This window comes from Plectropomus leopardus, chromosome 16 (genome assembly GCF_008729295.1).
Source record: "Plectropomus leopardus isolate mb chromosome 16, YSFRI_Pleo_2.0, whole genome shotgun sequence".
NCBI lineage: Eukaryota > Metazoa > Chordata > Actinopteri > Perciformes > Serranidae > Plectropomus > Plectropomus leopardus.
In genome coordinates, this window is record NC_056478.1 from 17,061,374 (window position 1) to 17,086,807 (window position 25,434).

The 25,434-nt window shown below is 38.8% G+C and overlaps 2 protein-coding genes across 4 annotated transcripts; one reads left to right on the forward strand and one right to left on the reverse strand.

Moving 5' to 3' along the window:
• The first annotated feature begins 716 nt into the window (after nucleotides 1-716).
• tcte1 (t-complex-associated-testis-expressed 1) lies at nucleotides 717-11,608 on the forward strand. Of its 3 annotated transcripts, none has more exons than XM_042503432.1 (7): nucleotides 717-1,160; nucleotides 3,252-3,519; nucleotides 4,316-4,493; nucleotides 6,613-6,800; nucleotides 6,902-7,470; nucleotides 8,440-8,889; nucleotides 10,635-11,608. In XM_042503432.1, the coding sequence occupies exons 4-7, from the start codon at nucleotides 6,644-6,646 to the stop codon at nucleotides 10,803-10,805; spliced, it is 1,347 nt and encodes a 448-aa protein (XP_042359366.1). In that variant the 5' UTR covers nucleotides 717-1,160; nucleotides 3,252-3,519; nucleotides 4,316-4,493; nucleotides 6,613-6,643; the 3' UTR covers nucleotides 10,806-11,608. The 3 variants fall into 3 exon arrangements, with proteins under 3 accessions (XP_042359366.1, XP_042359365.1, XP_042359364.1); XM_042503431.1 differs by having other exon boundaries at nucleotides 4,316-4,455; XM_042503430.1 differs by having other exon boundaries at nucleotides 4,316-4,455; nucleotides 6,616-6,800.
• A 3,827-nt stretch (nucleotides 11,609-15,435) lies between these two features.
• Nucleotides 15,436-24,706, reverse strand: tmem151ba (transmembrane protein 151Ba). The gene is made up of 2 exons (XM_042503614.1): nucleotides 24,191-24,706; nucleotides 15,436-18,737 (listed from the first exon to the last, which is right to left on the reverse strand). Exons 1-2 carry the CDS (start codon nucleotides 24,272-24,274, stop codon nucleotides 17,295-17,297), a joined length of 1,527 nt encoding a protein of 508 aa, XP_042359548.1. The 5' UTR covers nucleotides 24,275-24,706; the 3' UTR covers nucleotides 15,436-17,294.
• Between the last annotated feature and the right edge of the window lie 728 nt (nucleotides 24,707-25,434).

The window sequence follows — 25,434 nt, forward strand, 5'->3', positions numbered from 1 at the left end:
ATTAAAAAAGACAGAAGAGCAGACACAAAACAAACCTCTGCTCAGAGTGAAAGGATCGCAGTGGTTTTATTAAGTCCAAATTTTTATTGCAATCCGATGTTAGCTGTGTGACTTTATGAAAAAAATGACCATTTGTTGCTCAGCACGCCACTTTGTGTAAGACTGAAACATCTTAAAAGTCATTATTTGGATTAAGACAAACTTTTTTTATCATGCCGAAGTAGAAAGTACATTTTGCTGGAAGGGACGCTAAATTTTAGAGACAGTGCAGGTTTCAGAAAGCCAACATCGGCATGTATTCTGGGAGTGTCCAGTGATTAGACCTTTTTGGGCAGAATTTCATAAAGCACAAAAAAATGTTCACAAATTTTCTAACATTAGTCGATTTGTAAAACTATTTTTAGACACATTAGATTCAGCGACTAAATCTGTTTGTTTTCTTTTGAAATGTCCTAACAGGCCTAACAGCGATGTGGCACAATGTTTTAAGCTGAATTTTTGTCAGATGGCCTGTTCCTATTTTCCAGTAAGTGTTTGGTGTCGTTTTATATCAATAAAAATTTATTTGTAGACTTGAAACTTGCTCAAGATAAATAATCCATCACAGCAAACATCACATGAATAGATTTTCGTAAACAATAGCTATTATTAGAAGTGTTAATTGTCCGTAATAAAAATACATGCTTAACAAAAATATGCAGAAATATTAATGCAGTGTTATTTTTCTGTGGACTTCTGTGCAGTGTAATTCTGGAGACAGTTGTTGGTTCACAGGTCGTCTAATACCAACGCTTTTAGGTTGGTGGTTTGTTGTGACTATATTTCTCCAGAATTGCATTCAGCACATTTAGTTGGAGCAACAGTAAGACTAAATGTGTAAGAAATAAACAACCATAATGTGACAATTTTATAATTCCTGAAACATGGACAAACTCAATTAATCACTAAAGAGGTTGACTTTTTGATTGTTGTTATTTTATGGTCTATTAAGTAATGTTTTCCTTTCTGTTCATCCACATGCCCTTCTGGGAGTTTCCTCGCCTGGCACACAAGCTGCGCTTTGCTGAAAGCCTCCTGGGCCGAGCATAAATCACTCCCACTGGCAACACTCCAGAGTTTCCCTTTCCCTCATATCTCACTGCTCCTGGCTCACAAAACAGGTAACTGAATGCTTTCAACTCATAAGGTAATGTGAGAAATGTTCAGTAAGATACATTTAAGTAAATGTAAATTAAGTAAATTACGCTTTCAAAAAGGTTATTCGTGCCACTGATTTGATATTGTCCTGAACAGTTATCTGCAATGGCTTCAGTTATCATCAACATTTAGATCTGTTTGTCAGTGGCGGAGTGGGTGTCACATTTAAAAGTAGGTTTTACATCTTGGAAAGAAACATATTTATAAAAGCATTTTTGTAAAATCTTCCCATCTTTTAGTAACTACACACACGCTACGTTGCCTAGCAACTAATGCAACAGCTCCTTGGGCTCCGAAAGCGGCCTCGACAGTGAGGTGAAGCACTTAGTCTTCATACTGTAGAGCGATGATAGTGTTGGTGCTGCATTTGTGAGTAAACTTTCTGTTTGTGCTCCTGCATCAGAGGACCACAGGCTTCAACTGTGCTGTAAATAATCACTGCAAGTATTCAATAGTCTAATATTCATATATAATAACCTGCGTTCTCTGAGCTTTATGAGCCAACATCCTGCTGCACTGTCAGGGCATTTAATGGCATTCTGTAAAGGAGTACTCTGACTTCACAGATTTGAGCATTCAACCATTTTTATTTCCTAATAATATCCTAGAAGACTGATGTAATTTGGTACTATGGGAAAAACATTCAAGGCTCAGTCAGGGTTTAGTAAGTTAGTTAGCAGTTGTTTCTTTCTGATGGAAGATGTTACACTGACAGTAGGAAAAGTACAGGTGTGAAAAATGAAATAAATTATGTCTAAATTTCATTTATCTGCTTTAGTTAAAAGATCCTGATATAGAGTGGTGCAGGAATGAGTCCTAAAACCCTGAAATGAGTTAGCATTTCAGCACACTTGGACCTGGTTGCCTCGTCTCACAAAAAATATTTTTTGGTTAGAAGCCTGAAATAAGGTCACAAGCCTAAGAGACTTAAATATTTTGTTCTACCACATAAAATACATCAGTAAACACTCCGATCTGGAGTTTTGAAGCTTTTTCATAAAAGGCGGTTGCTAACTAATGAGGCTACAGAACACGACTTTGCAGCCTTAAAGTGGTGACGACATGAAGTCATGCAACCCCAGTGTAGTTTGTTAATTGCTAGCCTACTGTTAGCTCTTTATTAGTGGCGATTGCATTCATGCTTCAAAAATCCTAAAAGTGGTGTTCATTTGTGAAGATCATCTCTCTGTCATTAGCGTTGTTTACCACAGATCTTATTTTCTGCAATAATCAAAAATCGAATGGAAAAATCCCATAGGCTTTTTGATGAAGGAACCCGAGCAAAGCTAACTTCTGCATCAACATCAGGACCATTAATTACTGCCCACACAAGCCTAAAAAGGCCTAATAATGATAATAATAACTTTTTTTTTATATTGCACCTTTAAAAATGACCAGAGGACAAATAATGCAAGATGTAGGATGCATAATGTCACTATAAAATTATACAAAGAAATAGACCAAAAACAACAGGAACAATAAAAGCAATCAAACCACAAATACAAGGACATAAAAAGATAAAACATAAATTACAAAGATAAAAGACATAAAAAGTCTTGTCCTCAGTTTTTTTCTGAGAATCCAGAGATTATACACTATAATTATAAAACTGGCACATGGTTGGTATGCTTTTAGGCTGATTGCACTATTTTTAAGCTCATACTGAAATAAATTAAGTCTTTCACCCAAGGCAGTTAAAATAACATTAACTGAAAATATATTGAAAAAACAGAAAAATACAAAGTCATTTTTTGTCATGCAAAATTCTGGAGAGGGGGCCACTTGGACTCTTGTCCTCAGTATTAATATAATTCTGGCTTTGGCCCTGTGTATAATTAGTACAAAATTGCATGCGTCTTCTCCCGGGAAATTCCCATTCTTTTCTGCTTTTACATACAAGCATCTGCAACTTTTTAAAGGAAACCTCAGGACATATTCCATGTTTCTTTTCATAAATCCTAAACAAAGTTTGACAGCTGAATCATGCCGCATCTTGCCAAGACAATGAGTTGCCGAGCTTGTCAGTGAACTTGCACACTTCTTGTTTGGTGCAGATTCAGGGACACCCAACAACCGTGATTCATCCCACACTGACTCTAACCCAGAGTGCGCTGCCAGGAACAGCAGCTCACAGAGGGAGTTTGCCTCCTGTGCTGTGGATGGCTGATGTCACGCCAGTCCATTAAAGCCAGAGTACGAGGGAAGCGTGTGTCTGTCAGGCCGTATTACATGAGGACGACAGTGATGGACTGCCTCTGGGCTACAGTTGGAACCTCTCTTTCCAATCCTCCATCCGACTCTTGGAGCAACCTTATGAAATCAGTAACAGCCTTCTCTCTCTCTCTGCCCTCCACATGGGAACACAGTCAGTTTTTGCTGCATCATATACCTGCCTTCATCCTTGTGAAAAATGTTAAAATTACATAATTAATTAAAATAGCTCAAGCCGTACAAGGATTGACAGAAAAATATCCTGCAATACAGTTATGTTTTTAAGCAAAGATTGAAAAAACACTGCTCCTGGCTTCTCAAATGTGCAGATTTTATGTTTTTCTAACTATATTTGGCTTATGGACTTTTGGTCAGACAAAACAAACAATTTGAATACTTCATATTTGGGCTCTACTTCATATTTGGGCTCTATGTCTTGATGTTGTAAAGCCCATAAATCTACAATAATTGACAGATGAACTGATACTAAAAAAAGCTTTAGTTAAATATAGTATATCATTAAAGTCTTAACATGATCATCTATGTGCATAAGGGTGCAAATATATGCTATAAAATACTATACACACATACACATGTGTAATATACACACACATCCTACTGACCCCTCTTGACTAGTGTGTTCCATGTAATTTTGTCTGTTATCCTAAAAGGAAGCAGGATTTTAATTAACGTTAGTATTGATATACAGCAGATTTAGTTAGGGGATGTGGATGAACATATTTATGTTAACCCCGACTTCTCACTTCTTTCCTGTGTTATTTAACAAGTCAGAATTCTCTTAAGGTGGTATTTACTGATTTGTCATCTCCCATTGTAGCCGTGTACCTGCTTTGTGTTGTTGTTTGTAAGAAAGATGGATTCACTCCAGTATGCTCTTATCCAAAAGGCCCATGGTCCATATCCGTGCTCCATCTGCCAGCTTTGCTGAATCCAAATGTTCCTCACAGCGTGATCAGGCTGAACGCTGCAGCAGCTCCAGCACACAGCCTCCTGAAACACTGATGTCACACAGACCCTAAAAACTCAGTCAGTGCGGATATCAATCTTCTCATTTTTGTCCAACTGTTAGTATTACTATAATTAAATACTAATTAGGCAATTTAATCTTAATAATGCAGTCTTCCCCAGGCAGCTCTCTTTTATACACGTGTTAAATAATTAATAGATAACAATGCATAAGGTAATTTGTGATGACCTAATAGAATCGATTATTATTTGGAAAATATTGCAAGTTTTTCTTGAGTTGAGCAGTGTATAAGTAAAACAGCTTATGGTTTCCTAATCTGACTATGCTAGACTACTCACATACATGTTCTACAACAACACATATAATTATTTTTATAATAATTATTATAATTATTTATTATATATATGTTAAACTACCATTTACCATTTATATAGATATACAGCCGAAACAGTGAAAGTTAAACTTTTAGCAGACTGACATACCATTAATTGGTAACTGTTTTAATAAACATGTCATTTTCCATTTTTTTCTAATAATTTTAAGTTTTGTGGGTGATTTTTTAAAAAAGATTTATTGGGTACTTTTACTTTTCATAATTTAAGTAGGCCTACATTTTTCCTACATTGTACCTACTCACATTTTTAGTGCCGGACTTTTACTTTTAATAGAGCAGTTTCACAGTATGGTATGAGTACTTTTACTGTAGTAAAGGAACTGAATACTTTCTCCACCGATGGCTGTACATAACATAACGTTACACTGTTGTATGTTGTGTACCGCATACTTAGCAAATAATTGTGAAGCCTTTGCACACTTGTGTTGCATTCCATTCACCTCCGAAATTACACATTCTATAAGATATATACATTATTGATTTACAATTTCCACAAGGAAACTCACGATTTCTCAGCTTCCATGTTCCATTTGATGTCTTGTACACATAGCGGCCAACTGTAAATGTTTTTTTTTTTTTTTTTTTTTTTTTTTTTTAAAGTTTGTAATAGCATGTTTATCGTGTAAACAGCTCTTGCCGTAGGGTAACGTTCGGGGCTGAGTACTTAAATTTCCTGATTTAGTGAAGTAAGCGCGGAGCGTTCTGTTACCATGGAGACAGTTGAAGCGCCGACTGAAGCACCGTAGGTAGACGATAACGTTTGAATGTCGTAATGCTACATTGTGCTGAGTTTATGTAAGTAAATTATAAAAAAAACGAAGTAAGTTTACCACTGTCCACAAGTTTTTAATGTTTTATTCGATAATAGATAGTCGTAGTTAGTCACAGCTTGGCTAACATCAACATGGGAGATCTGTTAACTTTTATGTTATTTCAGGGACAGTTTTGACTAAAGTTAGCAGCAGAGTGTGTAACATTATGGTAGCATGTTGATGTTAGCTATCGATAATTATGGTTACATTTAAAACCTAATTACGATTTTTAGGCGTGAAATGGCATTAGGTAAACTATCAAAACATACAGTAATGGAAGAATTGTTCAGTTCCTTTACTCTAACGTAGAAGAACAAATGCCACTGGGAAAATACTCTGTTACAAGTAAAAGTACTGCATTGAAAATGTTGCTTAAGTAAAAGTATGTCTAATAATGAAAAAGTCCCCAAAACTGGAAAAAGGAATCCCTTAAAAGTTAAAAAAAAAAAAAAAAAAAAGATTTTCAAATTAAATTTAAAAAAAAACCCTCACAATTTAAAAAATAAAGATAAAACACCCCAAAAAACTCTAAATCACTTTCTTGAAGGAAAAAAAAACACCTCCTCAGAATTATTTTTTAAAGAAAGAAAAAAAAAGAAGAAAATTGCCTAAATGTTCATCAAAATAGTTGTCAATTCATTTTCTGGCAGTCAGCTAATTGATTAATCAATGATTTATTTCAGCTGGACATGTTTACACTGTTTTCTAATTTAATTTATAGCAAAAAATCATATTTTGTGATCTCTTGTAAAGAAACTAAATCTGTCAGATAAATGTAGTGGAGTAAAAAGTACAATATTTCCCTCTGAGACATAGTGGAGTAAAAGTACAAAATGGCATGTAAAAGTAAAGTGCAAATACCTCAAATGTTTACTGAAGAACAGTACTTGTGTAACTATACTTACATTCTACCACCGAAGACATAAAAACCACCAGAAAATAAGAAAATCTCTCTACAGTTGCTGGGGTGCGCAACTTAAATGTGTGCTTTAATGTTTCTTCTTTTTAAGCAGAGGATAGTCAAGACAAAACCCTGCAACAATGGCCAGATCCCCTTATCCTCTTGGAGCCAACCTAAACCCAGCAGAAGCCTTCAGAAAGATGAGGAGGATCATTGCTGAAGATCCAGACTGGCACCTGAACCTAGTGCCTAGTTTGTCAAACCTGTGTCTGCAAAGCATTGTGAGCAATTTTGAGGGTATGCACCTGTTTTGTTTTTTTTGAGGGGGGGGGTTGTAGCATTATTATACACATTTTTACACATGCATCATATAAATTGAGTTGTATGCAAATTTACAGAAAAGCCCATATTTGAAGTCCTCACACCCATCCAGAAAGACTTTGTGCTGGAGAGACTGTCTACTTCCCTGCCTCTGCATGTGACAGCCAACTTGATCAGCGATAGTGTCTATTGGAAGCGGTGCTGCGAGCAGCGGTGGGACATTTGTGATGTCTCTCATTACGGCCACAGCTGGAAACGAATGTTCTTTGAGAGGCACCTGGAGGACATTATTGAACTTTTTATCCCAGATGTAACAGAGACAAAGACGGTTCTACAAATAGTACCTCTTTGTAAGAACTACGTCAAGAGGCTGGACATCTCTCAACTCCTGCCACCCATCAAGGAACCGCAGAAGGAGGAGGATGAATATGGCTCAGAGTTGGCAAGTGTCAATGAGTATGACGGACCATCTATGGACCACTTTGACTTTAACATCCTGCTTAACAAGCTGACAAACCTAGAAGAGCTCCATTTGGTGTACAGGGTCAAACAATGTGGTATGAACTTTGAAGGGAAGATGTTTGAGATGACAGACAGAGACTGTGAATCCCTCGCCAAGGCCCTGAAGTCCTGTAAGACTCTGAAGGTGAGTATTGATTCTTCCTCACTGGTTTGTGGCTCTCTGCCTTTTGTAGCTCCTTACTAAGTATGGAGCTGGATTGTTATAATTCAACATTACTGACTTTCGTGCCAGTTACAAAGCATCATTTAAAGACATTTTACAGTACCCGATGTCGTGACCACAAAACCATTAAATTCATGCTCTATTTACATCAAAGAAAAGACAGCAGAGCCTCTGGCTGCAGCCTAAATAAGTCACCACTTGATACAAAAGTTTTATCATGTTTTTTTATATGACTGCATGAGAACATGTCATATATCTGCCTCTGATTTCTTTGCACGATATGGGAACTGTGTTCAAGGGATTGTTGGAGTTGTTATGGGGCTGCAACAAATGGCTGATTAATCAAGTGATTATTTATTTTATCATTTTATTTTATTTTTTTATAAATCATTTAGTCCATAATATATTAGACAATAACAAAAAATGCCAACAACAGTCTCTCAAGTGAAGATTCCAACTGCTTGTTTTTTTATTAAACCCAAAAATGTTGTATTTATAACAATATTAAACAAAGACAAGAAACAAAAACACAAATCTGAGAAGCTATAAACTGTAGGTTTGGCATTTTTGTATGATAAATTACAACTTTTGCAACTAATTAAAAGTCTAGTAGGATTTAGTAGCACATGTGACTGATCTCAGTCATTTTGCACATATTGGTCATTCCTGACTCTCAAACCAGCAGGGAATTTTATTTAGTGTTATTTAGGATGTAGTGGTGTTTCACTGTGACTTGATATTTCTTTGATTTTCTTACTCTATTTTACATTATGTAAAAATCCATTTGTATTGCTGGCATGTGGCAATATCATACTGCTATTTTTCACTCTTGAGTCTGATGATATCTTATCTGTGCTCTCAGTGATTCCCTTGTGATTGTGCTGCTCATTAGATAATCTTGATTATCTTGATAATATCTTGTTTCAACAGCTTCTAAGGCTCCGTCTGAGCCACATTGAGGATAAAAAGTGCCGTCTGCTTGTGAAATACCTTTTGGACCACCCGTCCCTGAGGGAGCTCGACTTCTCTCATAACATGATCGGAGACAGAGGAGCCAGAGCCATTGGCAAGCTGCTCACCAGGAGTAAACTGGAGATCCTGAACGTGTGTGACAACGACATCAGAGGTCCGGGAGCCAGAGCTATAGCTCATGCCTTGTCCAAGAACTCCACCCTTTTGTCAATCAACCTGCGTCTCAACCGTTTGAGAGATGAGGGCGGGCAGGCTATTGGCAAGGCCTTGCTGAACAACAACACCCTGCTTCACCTGCACCTGGGAGCCAATGAGGTAACTGGGCCCACTGCCATCGTGCTGTCTGAAGTCCTGGTTCAGAGTCACACCCTGAGGAGCATCAATCTGTCCTGCAACAACCTGGGTGTGGTAAGTATTGCTATTCTTAGGTCTGTACTATGAGTGAGGGCGATAAATTCAAAGTTGTACTTGAGGGTGGTGCCAGAGAAAAGGCCGTTTTGTCACAAATGTAAAAAGGTTCAACCTCTGTACAGTGGCAGTTTTAGGTACAGAAACCCCAGCAACAACTTGTTGTTGTTTCATTAAAGTGTTTCTTGAAATATACACATTTTCTTTTTTATTTAAGTGGGGTTTTTTTTTTTTAGACAAAGAGTTTTTGAAATTTAGGTGTTTTTTTATTGAAATTTGAGTGTTTTTGACAGTGAATCAAGCCACATGGGTACATTTTGGGCTTGAGCCTCTTCTGTGCAGGCTTAGTGCCACCCTTTAATGTGTAATTCTCCGGTTTATGAAACATAATGGCGTCACCTAGGTCCCTCATTAGACGTTTCCCTTGCCTCCTTGCCAGTCTGGGACAATGATTGGCTTAGAGGCACATGATGTATTATGTTTGAGACAGGCGTCTGTATGGGATGGGCTTTTATTTCCTTTCACACAAAACTGTTGCTCAGCTAAGATTGGAAATACAACCAAACTGTTTATTTAAACCTCTACTTCTGTGCCTCTCTTGTTTCAGTATAACTGTCCTCATTGGTGCTTATGGTTTCAGTAAAATGAACTGAATGACTGAACTGTAGAGAATCTTACCAAACTAACGATGTGTGCAGCATATCTATACTGACAGAAGTTTAAACATGTATATCTGTATGAGTGATCTAAGTAGCTAACTAAAGTCTTCTGCAGCAGTTAGCCAACAACCAGGATTTATACATCCAAAGAACTTCTGTGAAAATGAACTGCATGACTGGGCCTTTATTTGACAAAAGGTGTAGCCACACCTGGCTAGTAAAGGGATTGGGCGTTTCATTGGAACTAGGCTTTTATTTGAAGTTTTCTGGAATGCAAAAATGACCAATACTACTAAAATTGCGACTCATATTACAACTGCAGTTTTGTTTTTTTCATATAGTGCAGCCCTAACACCTATTGCCATGACAATGATTGGACCTTTAAAGTTAGAAGCATTCGGGACAGCCTTAATCACTAATGATAATAGTATTCTTTAAAGAAAATACTTTGTAGTATACCTTAAAATATTTTTCTTTTACCACAAGAATGTGCACAGTAACTAGTTCTCTTGAATCCAGGGAAGTACTCTGAGTTATTTTGAAACACTCGATTTCCGTCCAACAGCATGCTCTCGCTTGTATAGACATCATACAGTGAATGTAACAGACAGAATAGCTTGAAAGTACAAGGCTTTTCAATTATTCATAGATATGTGTGGAAAACATGCAATAATGGAAAGCTAAGTGTTGTTTCCCTGTGATAGCTAGATCAGATTTTCCCCTTCTCGTCTTCAAGATTTCACTGTGCTGTATACGTCTAGAATACACTGCGGAGGATCAAAATTCACCCACATCGCAGAAATGCAACGTGCAGTACCATCAATATCTGTGACCTTGGTCTACTGTTCACAAAAATAGAAATGCCTGTTTCAGACACAACAATAAAACACAGATGACACACACAGTAAGCAGTTTAGAGAGTGTAAGCTATTTCAGACAGTAAGAGTTGCCCAGGGGTGATTTTTCAAGGTTATCCAGGGTGTCTTCAGACCATTTCAGGACATCTTCCTGTGATGTGTTCAACAAGAGCATGCATCAGTGCCAAATGTGTTTGTTTTCTCTCTTTCTCCCTACCTCTGTGTGCAGGATGGAGGTAAAGCCCTGGAGAAGGCCATGTCCCACAACACCAGCGTAACAGAATGTGACATACGTCTGACGGAGGTTGACGAGCAAAGCATTTCCTTCATCAACCAAGTGGTGCGGACCAACCAGAGATTAGAAGAGGAGAGACGTGCTCAAGAGCTTAAAACCAAGTAAACATCCAGTGTTCCTGTTTATCGTAAAAACCCATGTTTGCTAGTCATGAATTCCTGCTTCTCCTGTATTCATTTAGCCACAGAGTATGACCACTGTATGCCAAGTCAAACTGAACAAAATTTATAGGTTTTCATAGTAGGCGTTCCCGAGAGGGGAAACAAAAAAATCAATTCTTACCAGCTTTACATTTTTGTTGCCATTTTGATATTTGATGCTGCACATTTCTGATTAATTGGCAAAATGGAAATGATGTGATTTCACATCAGGATGTGTCTACTATCTTGTCCTTTGCTTCTGCTTAAACATTTTTTGATTTGACCATAAAGCCATAATGTAACAGTTGATGTAACCGAATCAGAATTATGTCAGTCAAATCGAATTTGGCTGTTCAACACGAATATTCGACAATTTGTTTACAAAGAAAGTGTGGTCTGAACAGGCTCCGCGGGACGTTCAGTGTGACAGCCGCATTCACGTCACAGTAATCAAACTAACAACAACATTCACCACTTCTTCACCTTAGAGTGCAGCCTCTCTCTCCCTCTATGCCACTGCAGCATGTCAGCAGCTGCAGAGTCACATGAAAGTCAAGGGCAATCACTCCACAGCAAAATCTGGGGACCGAAACATTCCAGGAAGTACACTGCACCGAAAAAAACACTGCTCAACTTAAAGCAATCTAAGTCAATAGAGGGTCTGACTGATGATTCAAGTCTCTGACTTAAAAGTGGCAGCCCATAATATGACCATAACTTTAAACAAACCAACTTTAAAACCTACAAGCACAGTGACTGTCCCAGCTGACACTGGACGTCAACATCACGTCAGAAAGATGTTGAACTCTTATGTTGGACAGGCATTAAATTTTGGTTGCTATTTCAAATGTCGAACAACGTTTGAATTTTTACATAGTGTGGCTGTTTACATTATGACATTTTGCAGACGTTGGGTTTGTTCTCCAAACCTCACGACTAAATGACATTGTTCTATGTCAAGATGATTTAGGCATGAGATGTTTGGATGATGCTGGATTTTGGTTAATCAACAACACATCTTAAAGCCAACAAATTATCAGTGTTGTGTGTCGTCAGTATTCTGCATCACCTGAAGTTAGCATTAGAAGTCCTGACACTGACTTTCAACATCACAACCTAAATTCAACCAAATCCTAACCAAACCAAATCAACATCTAATATTGGGGGAAGTTGGTGGCCAGCTGGGATGCGTCTCATCAGCACATATTAAGTCACTGACCATATATCCAGTTTACACTGCCCTTCACATACTGACATTTTCTGTGATATGGCAACAATTGTCATATAGTAATTTTTGACACATATTTCAGTGAGCATTTCAGTTTATTGAGGAGCTTTTTTTCCATTTTGATACACCGATTTGGTTTTCAGTCCTTATGTAATATCAAGGCAACGTTGTGGTGGTGTTGGAATACATACAGACTTGTGTTTTTTTATATCTACTGACTAATTATATAGTAGTAACACTTTCACTAGGCAGCGACAAAAACATGTTTGTAATTAATCTTGCAAAATTACTAATTATTTTCTAGAATCATATGTAGAGAGCAAAGCTGCTCTGTAAGTTGATGGTGGACCAGCACATTTACATACGAAGAATACTGATATTCTTTAAATCAGTAATCTGTATGAATAATCACCCAACCATTTTCCATTAAAAAAGATGCATGTGCATTTATGTGAGTGTGCACCTGATCTTAAATCAGTCAGATTTTTCAGACATTTTTAGTTAAATAAAAGTGTATCAAATGTAATTTAAAAAATGGATTTAAAGGGAAAAAAACATCATTCAAAATAGTAAATGAGGAGCAGCGCAAAGATGCTGCTGTCTGTGTTGCCTGAAGCCTTTTACAACTGATTGTATTGCCATTTTTCAACATAACAAACTCACCATTTAACATCTGCACATCAAAAACGTCCCCTCTTCAGTTTCCTCTAAGTGTGCGCGACACATTCAGCTAAGTACAAGATCTACATCGACAGTCATTCTAACCTCTCCTCTCTATTTTATTTACAGTACAAATCCTTTCTGCCCTACAGTCTTGAAAATCCGCAAAAATCATTGAAATATAAAAACATGAACCCCCCGAGCATTGTTGAGTGAAAGAGTACATATAACAAACCTAATCTACTTAATACACATGATAAAGGGTTCAGTGCTTTGCATGACAGAAGCTTATATGCTAACAGTCGTCTATGGAGGAAAAATGTCTATGAATCTTCCAGTCCGATTTATAACCGTTTTTTTGTCACTGTATTATGTAAACATTGCACCGGTAAACACATTTATCTATTCTGACACATGACTACTGTATGTATGGATCACAGTGAAGCCATCTGAGAGGCTTTTTGGCTAATCATGGACCAGTAAGTGTGATGACTTCAGTATAAAACAGTGATTAAAATTATACACAAGATAGACTTTATATTTTAAATCCCTTGTAGAGTTTGCATGCTCTTGGTTGTGGTTTTCCTAACAGTTCTACACTTAAGCTCAACAGTACACGGACAGTGCATGATTCCCAAGGCATGCTGGGATATGATCCAGCCCTTCATGAGAAACTGAATGAAATAATGCGATTCATTTGGTTTCCTGCTAAAATCCTATTCACGTTGCCCAAAAGGTTGTGTGATACACCATCCATTGACCATTAAAGGGATAGCTGGACATTTTTGGGAAACTGGCTTATTTGTTTTTCGCTGAGAGTTAGATGAGTAGATCAATACCACTCTCATGTTTGTACTGTCAATATAAGGCTAACTAATAGAGCTAACAGTATGCTAACTTCTTTTAGCTTAGACTGAAAGCTTCCCTGTTGGCACCAGACGTCGATATAACGTCAGGAAGACGTTGGACTCTTCTGTAGGACAGAAAAATAAATTTAGGTTTGAATGAAAAGCCGATTGGCGATGTTTATTATGTCAAACAATGTTAGGTTTTCATTTTGTTTGGACATTTACATCATGTTTTGCAGACACTGGGTCTTGCTCTTCATACCTTACTACTAAATGTTGTTATTCTACGTCAAGATGACATAGGCATAAGATGCTTGGAAGACATTGGAGTTTGGTTACTGAACAACACAACTTAAAACCAACAAAATATCAACATCATCTGTTCAGTATTTTCAGTCAGTATTTTACGTCCACTTGATGTTGGCATTGGTCGTTGTCTTGACATTAAGAGGTGTTTCCCCCTGTTTCCAGTCTTGCTAAGATAAGCTAATCCGCTGCTCGTGAGAGCTTCATATTTACTGTACAGACGTCAAAGTATTTATGTCGTCATCTAACTCATTGCAAGAAGGCAAATAAGCATGATTCCCAAAATGTCTATAAACTCTTTTTGAAATATTGTTAAAGAGATCTAAACATATAAATAGCATTAGTTGGTGTCCTCAGCTGTTCGTAAGTTCAGACTTATCCCATTAATAATGCAAGTGTTTACTGAGTGGAGATTTATACATCACTCATCAAAATGGGTTGCACCACACAAGCTAGTCCTTAAGTAACACAGGCAGTATGGAACATTGTCAACTTACATTACCTAAAACTTTATTTAAATGCTGTTTAATAAGGATGTATATTATGTAACCATAATTCACAAAAATTAGTCAAATTAATTTTTTAATCTTGATTAATCGCAGAATCTCCATAGTTAATCGCGATTAATCACGTTTTTAGTTCCACTATTTTGCATTTCAAAGCAGTTTTGGAGTCCATATTAACAAGTTAAAGCAACCAGATTGTCTTGACTAGGAATCAAAAATGAGCGTGCCAGGCATTACGTGGGCATGTCGTAAAGGGGAGACTCGTTGGTACGCATAGAACCCAATTTTATCTGCTATTTTGAGGTCAGAGGTCAAGGGCCTCCTGTTAAATGGCCATGCCTTTTTAACCTCACCAAACTTTAGCCTAACTTTGGAGCGTTATTCTGCCCCCTCCCTTTAAAACTTAACCCGGAACAGCCTCTTAAAGGCAGGAATTTAGGCTGGCGATTAACAACATTTTTTTTGATTGCACCATGTCAAAGGAACAGTTAACACCTAAATCGCATCGCTGTCAGCTCTAATTTACACATTACAAAAGTCTTTACTCTGTAAGACATTTCTTTAAGTTCTAATGGTGCAAATCCAATTTAGTAAATTATTCATTTGAAACTAATCATTTTACAAATAGCTGGTGCAACCAAAATCCTGGAGATATCTAACATGTCTCTCAGTTTTATCTGCCCTTTTTCTGTACCTTTGTTATATGGAATGAGAACATTAGCAATGTTATGTCAGGTTCAACATCCTGTGTTTGCAAACCCCTCATTTAAAAACAATGTGGTCATTATTTTGTTTAAAAAAACATAATAAAATGTATGCATTAGCCTAAAGTTTAGAGACAGGAGTGATGACCATGTTTTGGGATGTTGTTGCAAAGCAAAATCTTTGCCCTGAATACTATCCTGAGTTCTAGGGGCTTGCATAGATGCCCTGTGAGTTATGAAAACACCTGTCTAACCTGACCTGTCTGTTGAAATGAAACACAAGGGCTGATGGATTCTGTTTTTACCATGTCTCACCCCATTTGAGTATTTTCATTGTACTCTCTAGTATTGCTATAAAGATAATCCCCAACTCCAAACTTAACATGGAATGTAATGAGTATGGCTAATTGGTCACGATATACAGTACAGGCTCATTATTGTGAAGACAAGTCCATTTCTGCCAATATATCCCCCTACATTTTACACACTGTTCCTTTAATGGTGGAGCATGATCTGCCAGTTTATCTTTCACTGCAGGGCTTGTGAGATGGAAGCTGGTTTGTACATAAATATCTCTTAAAAACAGCAAAATTGTTACTAATTCCTATATAAAATTTGTTTTAAAGGTTCTGGCATGCCTGATTTTTATCACTTTCTCTATTAGACATTTACTGTTGCGCATGGCTTGGCTGTAAAATGAAATTCACCATGAATAAGACACTGCATGCGCTCATTTGAGAGGAAGGTTGCTTTTTTTTTTTGGTTCTTTAAAGTGATCCTGTCGTATTATTAAATCTGACACTATCAGTAGTGAATCCAGGCCTCTGCCTATCTCTAGCATCTTTGATGGCCAGCTCTCTCGCTGTCTCTCTGATACGCATCAGCAGCAGCAACAGTACACGAGAGCTGTGTTACATTATGAGGGAAATCATCTTAAAACGTTTATGGTCTGATTCTTAGAACTTAATGTATTTTTAACAATAATGACAACATGTTTCTTTTATGTATTGTACACCATGTGCTATTATAAGTGGAAATTCAACGTGTTTTAATGGGAAGATGAGAGTTATGATAGCTTATGCTTGTCAGAAACAGTTCGCTAGGCACTTAAATAAGGAGGTAGGCTGAATAAAAATATTGCCAAATATGAAATTAAATGCATCTTTGAGATTTTAACTTAACTGAGCTGACACTAATCTATTAATATCATGGGGAGTTTTTTTTTCTACTGAGTAGTTGCCCATTATAGAAAACATACAGTTTAAAGTAATTAACAGCTTGAAACTTGTTGTTGATTCAGTTTTAAGTTCTCGTGTCCTTTAGCCCTCCTGTGCTAAATTATTCATCCACTGTGCTGCTATATATAGCAAGCCAGGACGTATAATGTCATCCCAGCCAAGCCGATTTCAGCTAACTTGACATTTCAGCTTCTGCATCAGACGTTTATTTTTTTACTATGGAAATGTATTCCTTTGTAAATGGATTTCCGTGAGCATTTACTTTGAAAGAACACATTAAAATCAGCCAGTATCAAAAAAGTTTTTCATGCAGATGTTTAGATTGTAGATTTGGGCCTAAGTTAACTTCACTTTATAGGAGCCATGAGACAATATTTTGTTGTCCCAGTGACTCACATGAAATCATTGCTCACGTGATGTGTAAGTCAGTGACTTTCTCAATATATAATTCCTCATTCAGACCTCCATTAATTGTCATATCTCTTTTCATTTCTTGGCAATTTCTTAGGCTACCGCTGAGTCAAAACCCGTGTCAGGCTTCAAATACTAGAAAGTGTTACTCATGTCTTTGTAAATTGCCTGTGACTAAGATCTACAAATATGGCATTTACAGTAGGATGTGACTCCCCTTGGTATTCCTTGGTTATCTGTGTCTTGTCCTTATAGACGCTTCAGGAGGAGAACGTGACACTTTGGCAATTTTTGTCCTCAAAAGCCGCATTAAAAAACAGTATCATCGACAGAATCAAGTTTCTTTTTCCCTGACTTACTGACTGTACTGTGAAGACTTTCCCACGTATGCTGTCTCCTGTTTGTTTGAGGCTACAGTACCATTAGCAACTTGAACAAATCCTTGTTTGTGAGTGAGTTATGTCTGTTGTATAAGGGAGAAGCAAAAGTCAATGTTAGCCTGACGTGGTGTAAAGAATGTATCCTTATATTCCTTGCTCTGATAAGTTGTGTGTCATAGAGAAGTCTCCACACAGGATCCATTTCTGTGCAGGGAGCGGTGGTCGTGGTTGAGGCAGCCTTCGTTGCGATGTACAATGAGCACCGGGAAGTACAGAGCATCCTGATAGGCTGGAGGGTTCTCCTCACTGGTCTGCTGGCCTGACAGACAGCGCGTGCTCTCTGTGGGGCATGACCGCTCATTCAAGCTCCCGCTGCTCCTCCACAAGCAGCTCCGCCTGGAACCGTACAGCCGACCCAGTGAGAAGCGGCTGGCACTGAAGGGGATACGTGGGCTTCCTGTGTTGCAGATGCTGAGGGCACTGCGAGAAAAGATGGAGGAGCTGCTGATGGCACGGTGACAGCGTTCACAGTTCTGCCTGTAGCTACCGTAGCCTCCACATATGGAGTAATTGTTACAGCTCCCCGAGAGCTGGGCCAGGTCCATTAGAACGGCCTCGGAGTAGCTGGGCACCAGCTGCTGGTTGGAGCGGATGTGCCACTCCAGCTCCGTGCTGTCGATGGTGTTGACTCGTGGGATGTGTCTGCAATGTGGTCGCTCCTCAGACGGTGTCACTGGCACATAGTCAAAGCCAAACAGCTTCTCAACATGGTAGTGTACACAGGCTGTGCGGTACTCAGTCAGCACCCGCAGAGGCCAGGACAGGGTGAAAGCAGCCGCCACCCAGAAAGTGGAGTTGGCTGCATACCAGGGAAGGTGATTCGGGTCAGAAAAAGCAATCATATACTCCTTAAAGTCTACATTCTTCAGGTGCATCCCCTCACGGGCCTCCATGTAGTCATCCAGGCCCTCGTTCTCTGTGAAGAACCGGGCCCGCTGCGTCAGGTAAGAGTTCTCTGACTCCACGTTGGCGAAGCTAAAGCACTTAGTGAACCTCAGCCTGGTGATGGGGAAATCCTCCAGACCCAGCAGGTGCTTTGAGATGTCCTTAACCCCACAGTTCCCATAGTCAAACTCCGCTTCAGCTACATGGGTGTTGACTCTCTCGTGGTAGACTTGCGTGGTGGTGTAGGCATCACCGTTACGATAGCGTGTCACCTGCCGTGTCCTCCTGATATAATGGTAGCTAATGGCCTTCCACCAGATGCAGGGCGTAGCCTGCTGCATCCGCTGGATGCGCTCTGCCACACTGTCCACATCCACCTTGTACTGCAGATCGTTCCTGGTGTAGCAGTGCCAACACTCCACCAGGTAGACCACATAGAGCATGACCAGGAAGGCCAGAGGGATGTAGATGTAACCATTGGCGCAGGGGCTGTCATGATACATCATAGACTTTCCCTTGTAAGCGCTGTCGAAGGAGAGGCGTGTGACCTTGGTCACCTGACACCAGGCCATCACCCCGACGCAGCCATACATCAACAGTGACAGCAGCAGGCATTTCCAGTGGGTTTCCTGACACAAAGATTTAGTGAGGGACTGTTTCTGAGGCCGCTGCTACAAAGAAGAGGAGAGAAATAGCATAAGTCAAAGGAACAGTGCTGCAAATATATTTTTATTCAACATAGTATTTGAATATAATAAGTTACTGTTTAGTGAGGTGGTAGTTATGATATATATTGGAGGGGGCACCAATCCTGTCAAAATGCTCTAAAATGATCTATTTAACCATTTAGTTTTCAAATATTTCTCTCAGACCCCCTTCAAGGGTTAAGTTGTAGATTGAAGAACCCCCACCCACCCCATGTTAAATATGTGATTACAGCCCAGCTGTTTAGATTCTTTACTTGGTATTCATAATATACATCAAAGCAATAAGAAATATAAAGGCTTATATTACCTGTAATTACACACTTCAATATAAGATTGTGTTGACTTGATGAACATGACCTAAATATCTCTTAGGTACAAAGTTAGAAGCAGTTAAAAAGTAGTGGTTCATGCATATAAAATATTTACAGAAATATTCTGCATCGTAAGTGCTTCTGCATAGTTTATGCATGAGCTGCAAGGCGACTGCTCATGCCTCAGCCTTAGCTTGTTATAATCAAGAGACTCACCCACTCTTATAATCAAAATCAAGAAAAACATCTGATTAATGCAAAAAAATGTGATGTTGAGTATATACCTTGATGTCAGTAAGGAGCACTGTGAACTTCTGTTTGACTGCTGTGTGGGTGTTTACATGGCCGTGCTGTGCGTGCCGTTTATATAAATATATTTGAGGAAAAAAAAAAGAAGTAAAAGAGCTGAATATTCTGAGGGGCAGATTACACATTTAATGTCAAGCCAGCCAGAAAAAAGCAGTCGTTTGACTCTGGCAGCACAAAGCTGGTGCCATCCTTTATCACCGCGGGGCACAGCAAGCCCCAGTGCATGCATCAAGAGCGAGTCACGCCTTTTGGGAACACTGCCACACAAACCTGGCAGAGATTCAAAAGCCACAGGAAGGAAGAATTATAACAAAATCCATGCAAATAATTAGCAAAACAGTTATTGCTCTTGATCTTTCTGTATATAGACATATGTACTGTAGCAAACAAAGAAAACAGAGGTTATCCTCTCCATCTCTTACATGATTCAGCCGCTACATACGTGTGACCACCACAACCAGCATCACTGCATCAATGTATTGAATTCAATATGTCAGCTCTGTGCACATCAAGTGACAGACGAGCATAAATAATAGATGTTTTTCCTCCATAATTATCTTCCCCACCTTGGCCACATGGTCCCCACGTCCCTTACCAACCCAGAGCTACGCCCCAGGAGGTAAAAGGGATTAGCATCGAAATTACCCGTTGAGAATCTGTGGAAGGAGTATTTACTCACTAGCATCCTGTACACGCTCAGCAACTAAAATCAATATAACATGACATACTTTGTGGCTCATGTTACACTTTACAGCCTCGGCAGCAGGAATGATGACGAACAGCTGAAACATTTTTGTGGAAAGTGGATGTATCTGGCTGTATTTGATTTAAAACGTGCCGTAAAATAAAGGAAGCAGATATAATCTTGAAATTTGCAGTTGTGTAAATGAAGGTGGAGCTCACAAAATTAAATAACACGCCAGTATGACTTAAGGGATTATACCAAAGATGAGTCGAGACTTTAAAAACAGTCATTGTGAGGTTAGTTGGATGACTTTAAAATGACATTTCAATTAAAAACTCCCTGTTTAAGATCATCACAGAGTTGTGTGGACAGCAGAAAAGAGGCTCACATTGTGAGAAAAGTGACTCACATTATTGCAGTGGTGTTGACATTAATACGTTAGACAAAGACATTCCTGTGGCCTGATTCAAAAGCAGGAACAATCTCTTATTAAGCTTACAAGAAGAAAAATACGCCAAACAGTCATTGTGCAGGGACACCCAAAGTAGATGAGAGAGGAAAAACCATCCGTGTTTTTCTTTCCCTAACATGAATTTTATGATGCAGAGAAAGGAAGTAGCAAAGGAAATTGAGCTCATTAACTTGTACTGGTACTATTTGTATTTGACACAATTATGATGTAAAATGGTGTAAAAAAAAAAAAAAACCCTCCAAGGTTCAGTCAGCGAAACCTCTACTATTATTCTGCATATATGTTACTGTCCATAAGAATGTAAAGAAATGTAAAACTAAACATAAAGAACAGGAAACAACTATTATACAGCCTGCATGTTTATAGTTTTATCTTTGTGGCTTATAGTAACGTCCATAAACTTTTATATATTGGCTTTGACTGATACACATAATATAGACTCTTTGACAGTACATTTCTAATGTAAAAGAGTCTCAGAACAAAATGTACAACACGGTCTCACAAAAATACATGAAATGGACATGGCCTCTTAACAAGGCATTACATGGTGATGGGCACAAAATGTGTTAAAATTAGGCACTGGCAAAACAAAAACAACACCAATGCAAAATATATCATGAACTGCCACTTATTCGTTGTGAAATGAATAGATAGTTTTGTAAGATTTGGGGAAAGAGAAACACCTGGTTAAGTTTAGGGAAAGTTTGCTGTTTTTGACAAAGCAGGATTTCACAATTAGAGTATGTGTGGCGGTAGCTGATGACAGGTGGGAGTCGGGGATGGGGGGATGTGACGACAGCAAAGTTTCTTTTTTTTTTTCTTCTTCCTTTTAAATGTGTGTGTTCCATGGATGTATTATCAGGAAGCCTGGATACAGCCATGGGGGCGGGGCCCCGTTCATTCCTGTGAGAGCTGCTCCTCGGTGCATAAAGCAGAGAAGGCTCTTTTTCCAGGTGTAGAATTGTGTAAAACACCTGGATCTGCTGGCACACAGAGCATGCGTACTAGAGACTCAAGAAAGTGGCCAAGTGCGACCGAGTGTAACAAGTAACTTTTACAGCAGAGCGACCAACTTTCAGATTAGTGACTCATTAGCTTGAATTGAGCAGTCTTAAAAATGTAATCTTGCCGCCCTTCTGGAGTGTCCAAATGTTATTGAACTGGATGGTTTAATTTAGATAGTAATAGGAGTCATTTCAAGGGGGGTTTGACACACGAAAAATTATTAACTGATTTACAAACATCTCTTTCCCGATGTAAGTCAATGGGGAAAAGTCTTTCTGGGCCAGTGGACATCACGTGACCGACTTGGACAGTGTAATTGCACTTTTGGTCACTATGTAAAATTTGCATCAGAGCCTAGAGCACTTCCTGGAAGTCTCTTTGTATCATCCTGTAGCCCCTCTTTAAATTCTGAGATCTCTGCGGGTCGATGAAAGCAGCGCGAGCGGAGCTCTCAATGAGTTTTTTTTCCTTAGCATCAGTTTGTTACTGGCAGGGTGGGTAAATAAGCTGTGGATCCGTTCAGAGTTAAACAGATCAGATCGATGGATGAGAGGAGCAGCTTCTGCAAGTGAAAGCAAACTTTTAGAACCAGCAGAATGAACAGTTAATATTCATTTTTCACTGCGCCTGACGCGCTGCTGCTCCATCTGTGCCAAGAGTATGAATGTACAGTATATATATTTTAAAAACACTCCTAATTAATAGTCCAGCTCCAAAAATAGAAAATATATTTGTGGCAGCAGATGTTTTTATAATAGCAGGCTGCCACAACTACATGAATGTGGGGGAAACCCTGTAAAATAATTGCGTATGGACATAAGTTACATCATCTTACGTGCTTTGCATTATGTTAGGTACCTACGTAAAGTACTTTGTATCACAAAGTCATTTAACAACATTAGCTTATGGTTTCAGATGGGACACAAAAGGCGGTCTCACATATCTTCTAGGAGACCGAGCTGTTGTGAAAGTTATTGTTTCTGCAGGACTGATGAACACCATAAACAGCCAGTTATAAAATGTAATCAATATTTTAGAAAAACAAAAGTTTCAGTCAGAACCTTCAGGACTGGAGACGTTTTACTCTGTATGACACTGCAGTGGTGCCTTTAACTAAGTGCCTCTCACACTCATGGACACTTTCTCTTGACATAATAAGACCAGCGGGGGTTATATAAAAACCCTCTTGTGTAATGGATATGTAACTTGTCCAACATGTGTGTTTGAAGGGGAAGTGTACTCAGCTACAGTTAAGATAGATGGATTTAGACAAAATATTCCTAATTAAGTTCATTTATATTTCACCATGCAGGATTTGTGCTGTCTGTTTAAATGCTGTCAATACAAATTAGGGATGTTAACAGCTACAGAATATGGTCTTTTTTTTATAACATTACTTACCTGTCTTTAGAAAGTTTACCTCACTGTCTAGAGCAAAATATTCTTTTCTTTGAATAGGAAGTGCAGGCATGCATTTGCCACGACATTTCAGCAAAATTAAAGATATGTACATCATTAATTGATGCAGAAAATGCACAAATTGAGGCGACCTCTTGCTCACCAGGTAGAGTGTGTACCCCATGTAAGCCGAGGCCTTTGCAGCGGCCTGGGTTTAATTCCAACCTGCGGTCCTTTACTGCTTGTCATTCCCCCCTCTCTCCCTCATTTCCTATCATTCTACAGCTATCCTGACAAAGAACATGCCCAAATAATAATGTTTTAAAAAAAGAAATTGGTGTATACAAAATCACCAGAATGCCAGAAAGAGTTTGACGTTCAATATTTTCTGGCAGAGGACCCCTTAATCTGTTGTGAAGAAAATTAAAATAATCTATGTATAATTCTTTCCAGTGACATAATTTAAAATAAATAATTATGATCATTATTAATATCATTTTCTGGACATTTTCCCCTGGTTTTTGATGGTTTTCTAATAATTCTACCTTTTTTTAAAATTAATTTTAGGTCATTTTCTTCATTCACCTTTTACTAATTCCTGTTTTTGTGGGGCATTTCTTGCCAAGTTTGCCTTTGTCCATATGTTTTTGAAAGAAATCAAACCAATTTGCTCAGGATTCAAAGAGTTGAGTAGCTTGTGAGAGGCATCTAAACTGATGTCGAACTAGGTTGTAAAGGGTTAAAGTAACAAACCCATATAGATTTTGTCCCAGTGAAGAGTTTTCTTTATGGGAAAATAACTGTATGGAACATTAAATTAATTATTCTCTCATTGTAACAGTGACAGTGATATTAGACTGTTTAATTTTCCCAAGGACCCGTTTGGACCCTTTCCAGGACCCACGAGAGGTCCCCAAACCCTACTTTGTAAACTTGTCTGGAAGGGAGACAAAAAGGAGTTCATACATGCACGTTCACACTCTCGGGTGCGCGCTTGTAGGAACAGGTTCATATATTAGCCATTACAACATTAATACAGCTGCAGTAATGCAACTAATTAACAAGCGTCCCGTGTATACTGGCCCCAGTTAACCCTTAATCCCCAGAATCTGATTATTTTAGTGAGATTATTGTGATTCCACTGTGATATCAATGAAATATGTCTCGCTAATTAATGATATAGTGCGCTTGAATAGAAAAACTGGCCTCCTCGTTGCCATCAATGTGTCCTCCTCACCTCCTCTCTCGGGCTGTCCTGCTCCTCCTCGGGGACGGTGGTGGTGCTGCTTTCACTGGCCGTTGCAGCCGATGCTGGGGACATGATGACAACGGTGCAGAAACCGGGTCATGGATCTCCTGATGGGATGGGGGTTTTCCAGATCAGGGTGAAACATAAAGAAAACACCTCTGCGCATCATCCATAAGAAATCTGTCCGGTGGAGACGCTGAAAACACACACCATCCCAGCATCCTCCAGGTGGGCAGCCGTCGCTGGGTATCGCCTACGGGAATCCGGTCATTGTGCCTCGGTGAAAAGACTGATATTTCCCCCGCGATGCACCGACTAGCTGCTGGTGAAGACTGCTGCGAGGGATGCGAGGAAATGGCAAAGGCGGCAGTCAGCTCCTCTCCCTGTAGGCAGTGCCCATGGCAGCCAGAGGAGCTGTGAAGCAGGACAAAGACGACAGGCAGCGGCACGTGTGAGCAGCAACCCCAACACCACAGTGTAAATAACACACACACAGACACACATCCCCGGTCAAGTAATTCACAACACAGAGGCGGTGCTGCGGAGAGGAGCCCACCCCCTGCATCTTATTAGCTGCATGACCTTCTCTGCACTGATCAATTATGATAATAATAACCTCTTTGAAAATATTAGGCTACTGTATTAAATAATAATGATAAAAAAAGATTTGATTACTTCCAGTGGTGGGGAGTCTAGTACTAATTGCATGTAATTAAATAACAAAATAAATGTAATTGTGATCACTTGCAATTACTGAGAAAAATATAATAAAATTACAGTTACTAATCAAAATGTTGGTGATTACAAAGGGTATTTATTGCCGCCAGCTCCGATTGGTTCCGATCAGCTTTTTTTTTTTGTCATTTAAAGTTTTTTTTCTTTTGATTAATCAAACATCATATAAAGAAAAAAAATCCAGAAACTTAAATATAAACAATACAACCATCTTAAGAAAACACAAAAAAGCCCACACAATAAACAACAACCACATAAGAGCAACAACATACATATCTTAGCACATAAAACAAAAAGCATATCATCATTTCTTACACTTTAGATATAGTGTCCCTTTAAGTGACATTAATTTCAATACAGTACAGAAAATACAACATGCTAATTTTAGCCCCAACACTGATGTAATGTAGTGACAGGCTGCTTTGTCTCTACCCAAACAGTGCTCTGAAATTGATCCAAATTAGTTAGGACCGAGTCTGAAAGAGACTGAACAACCA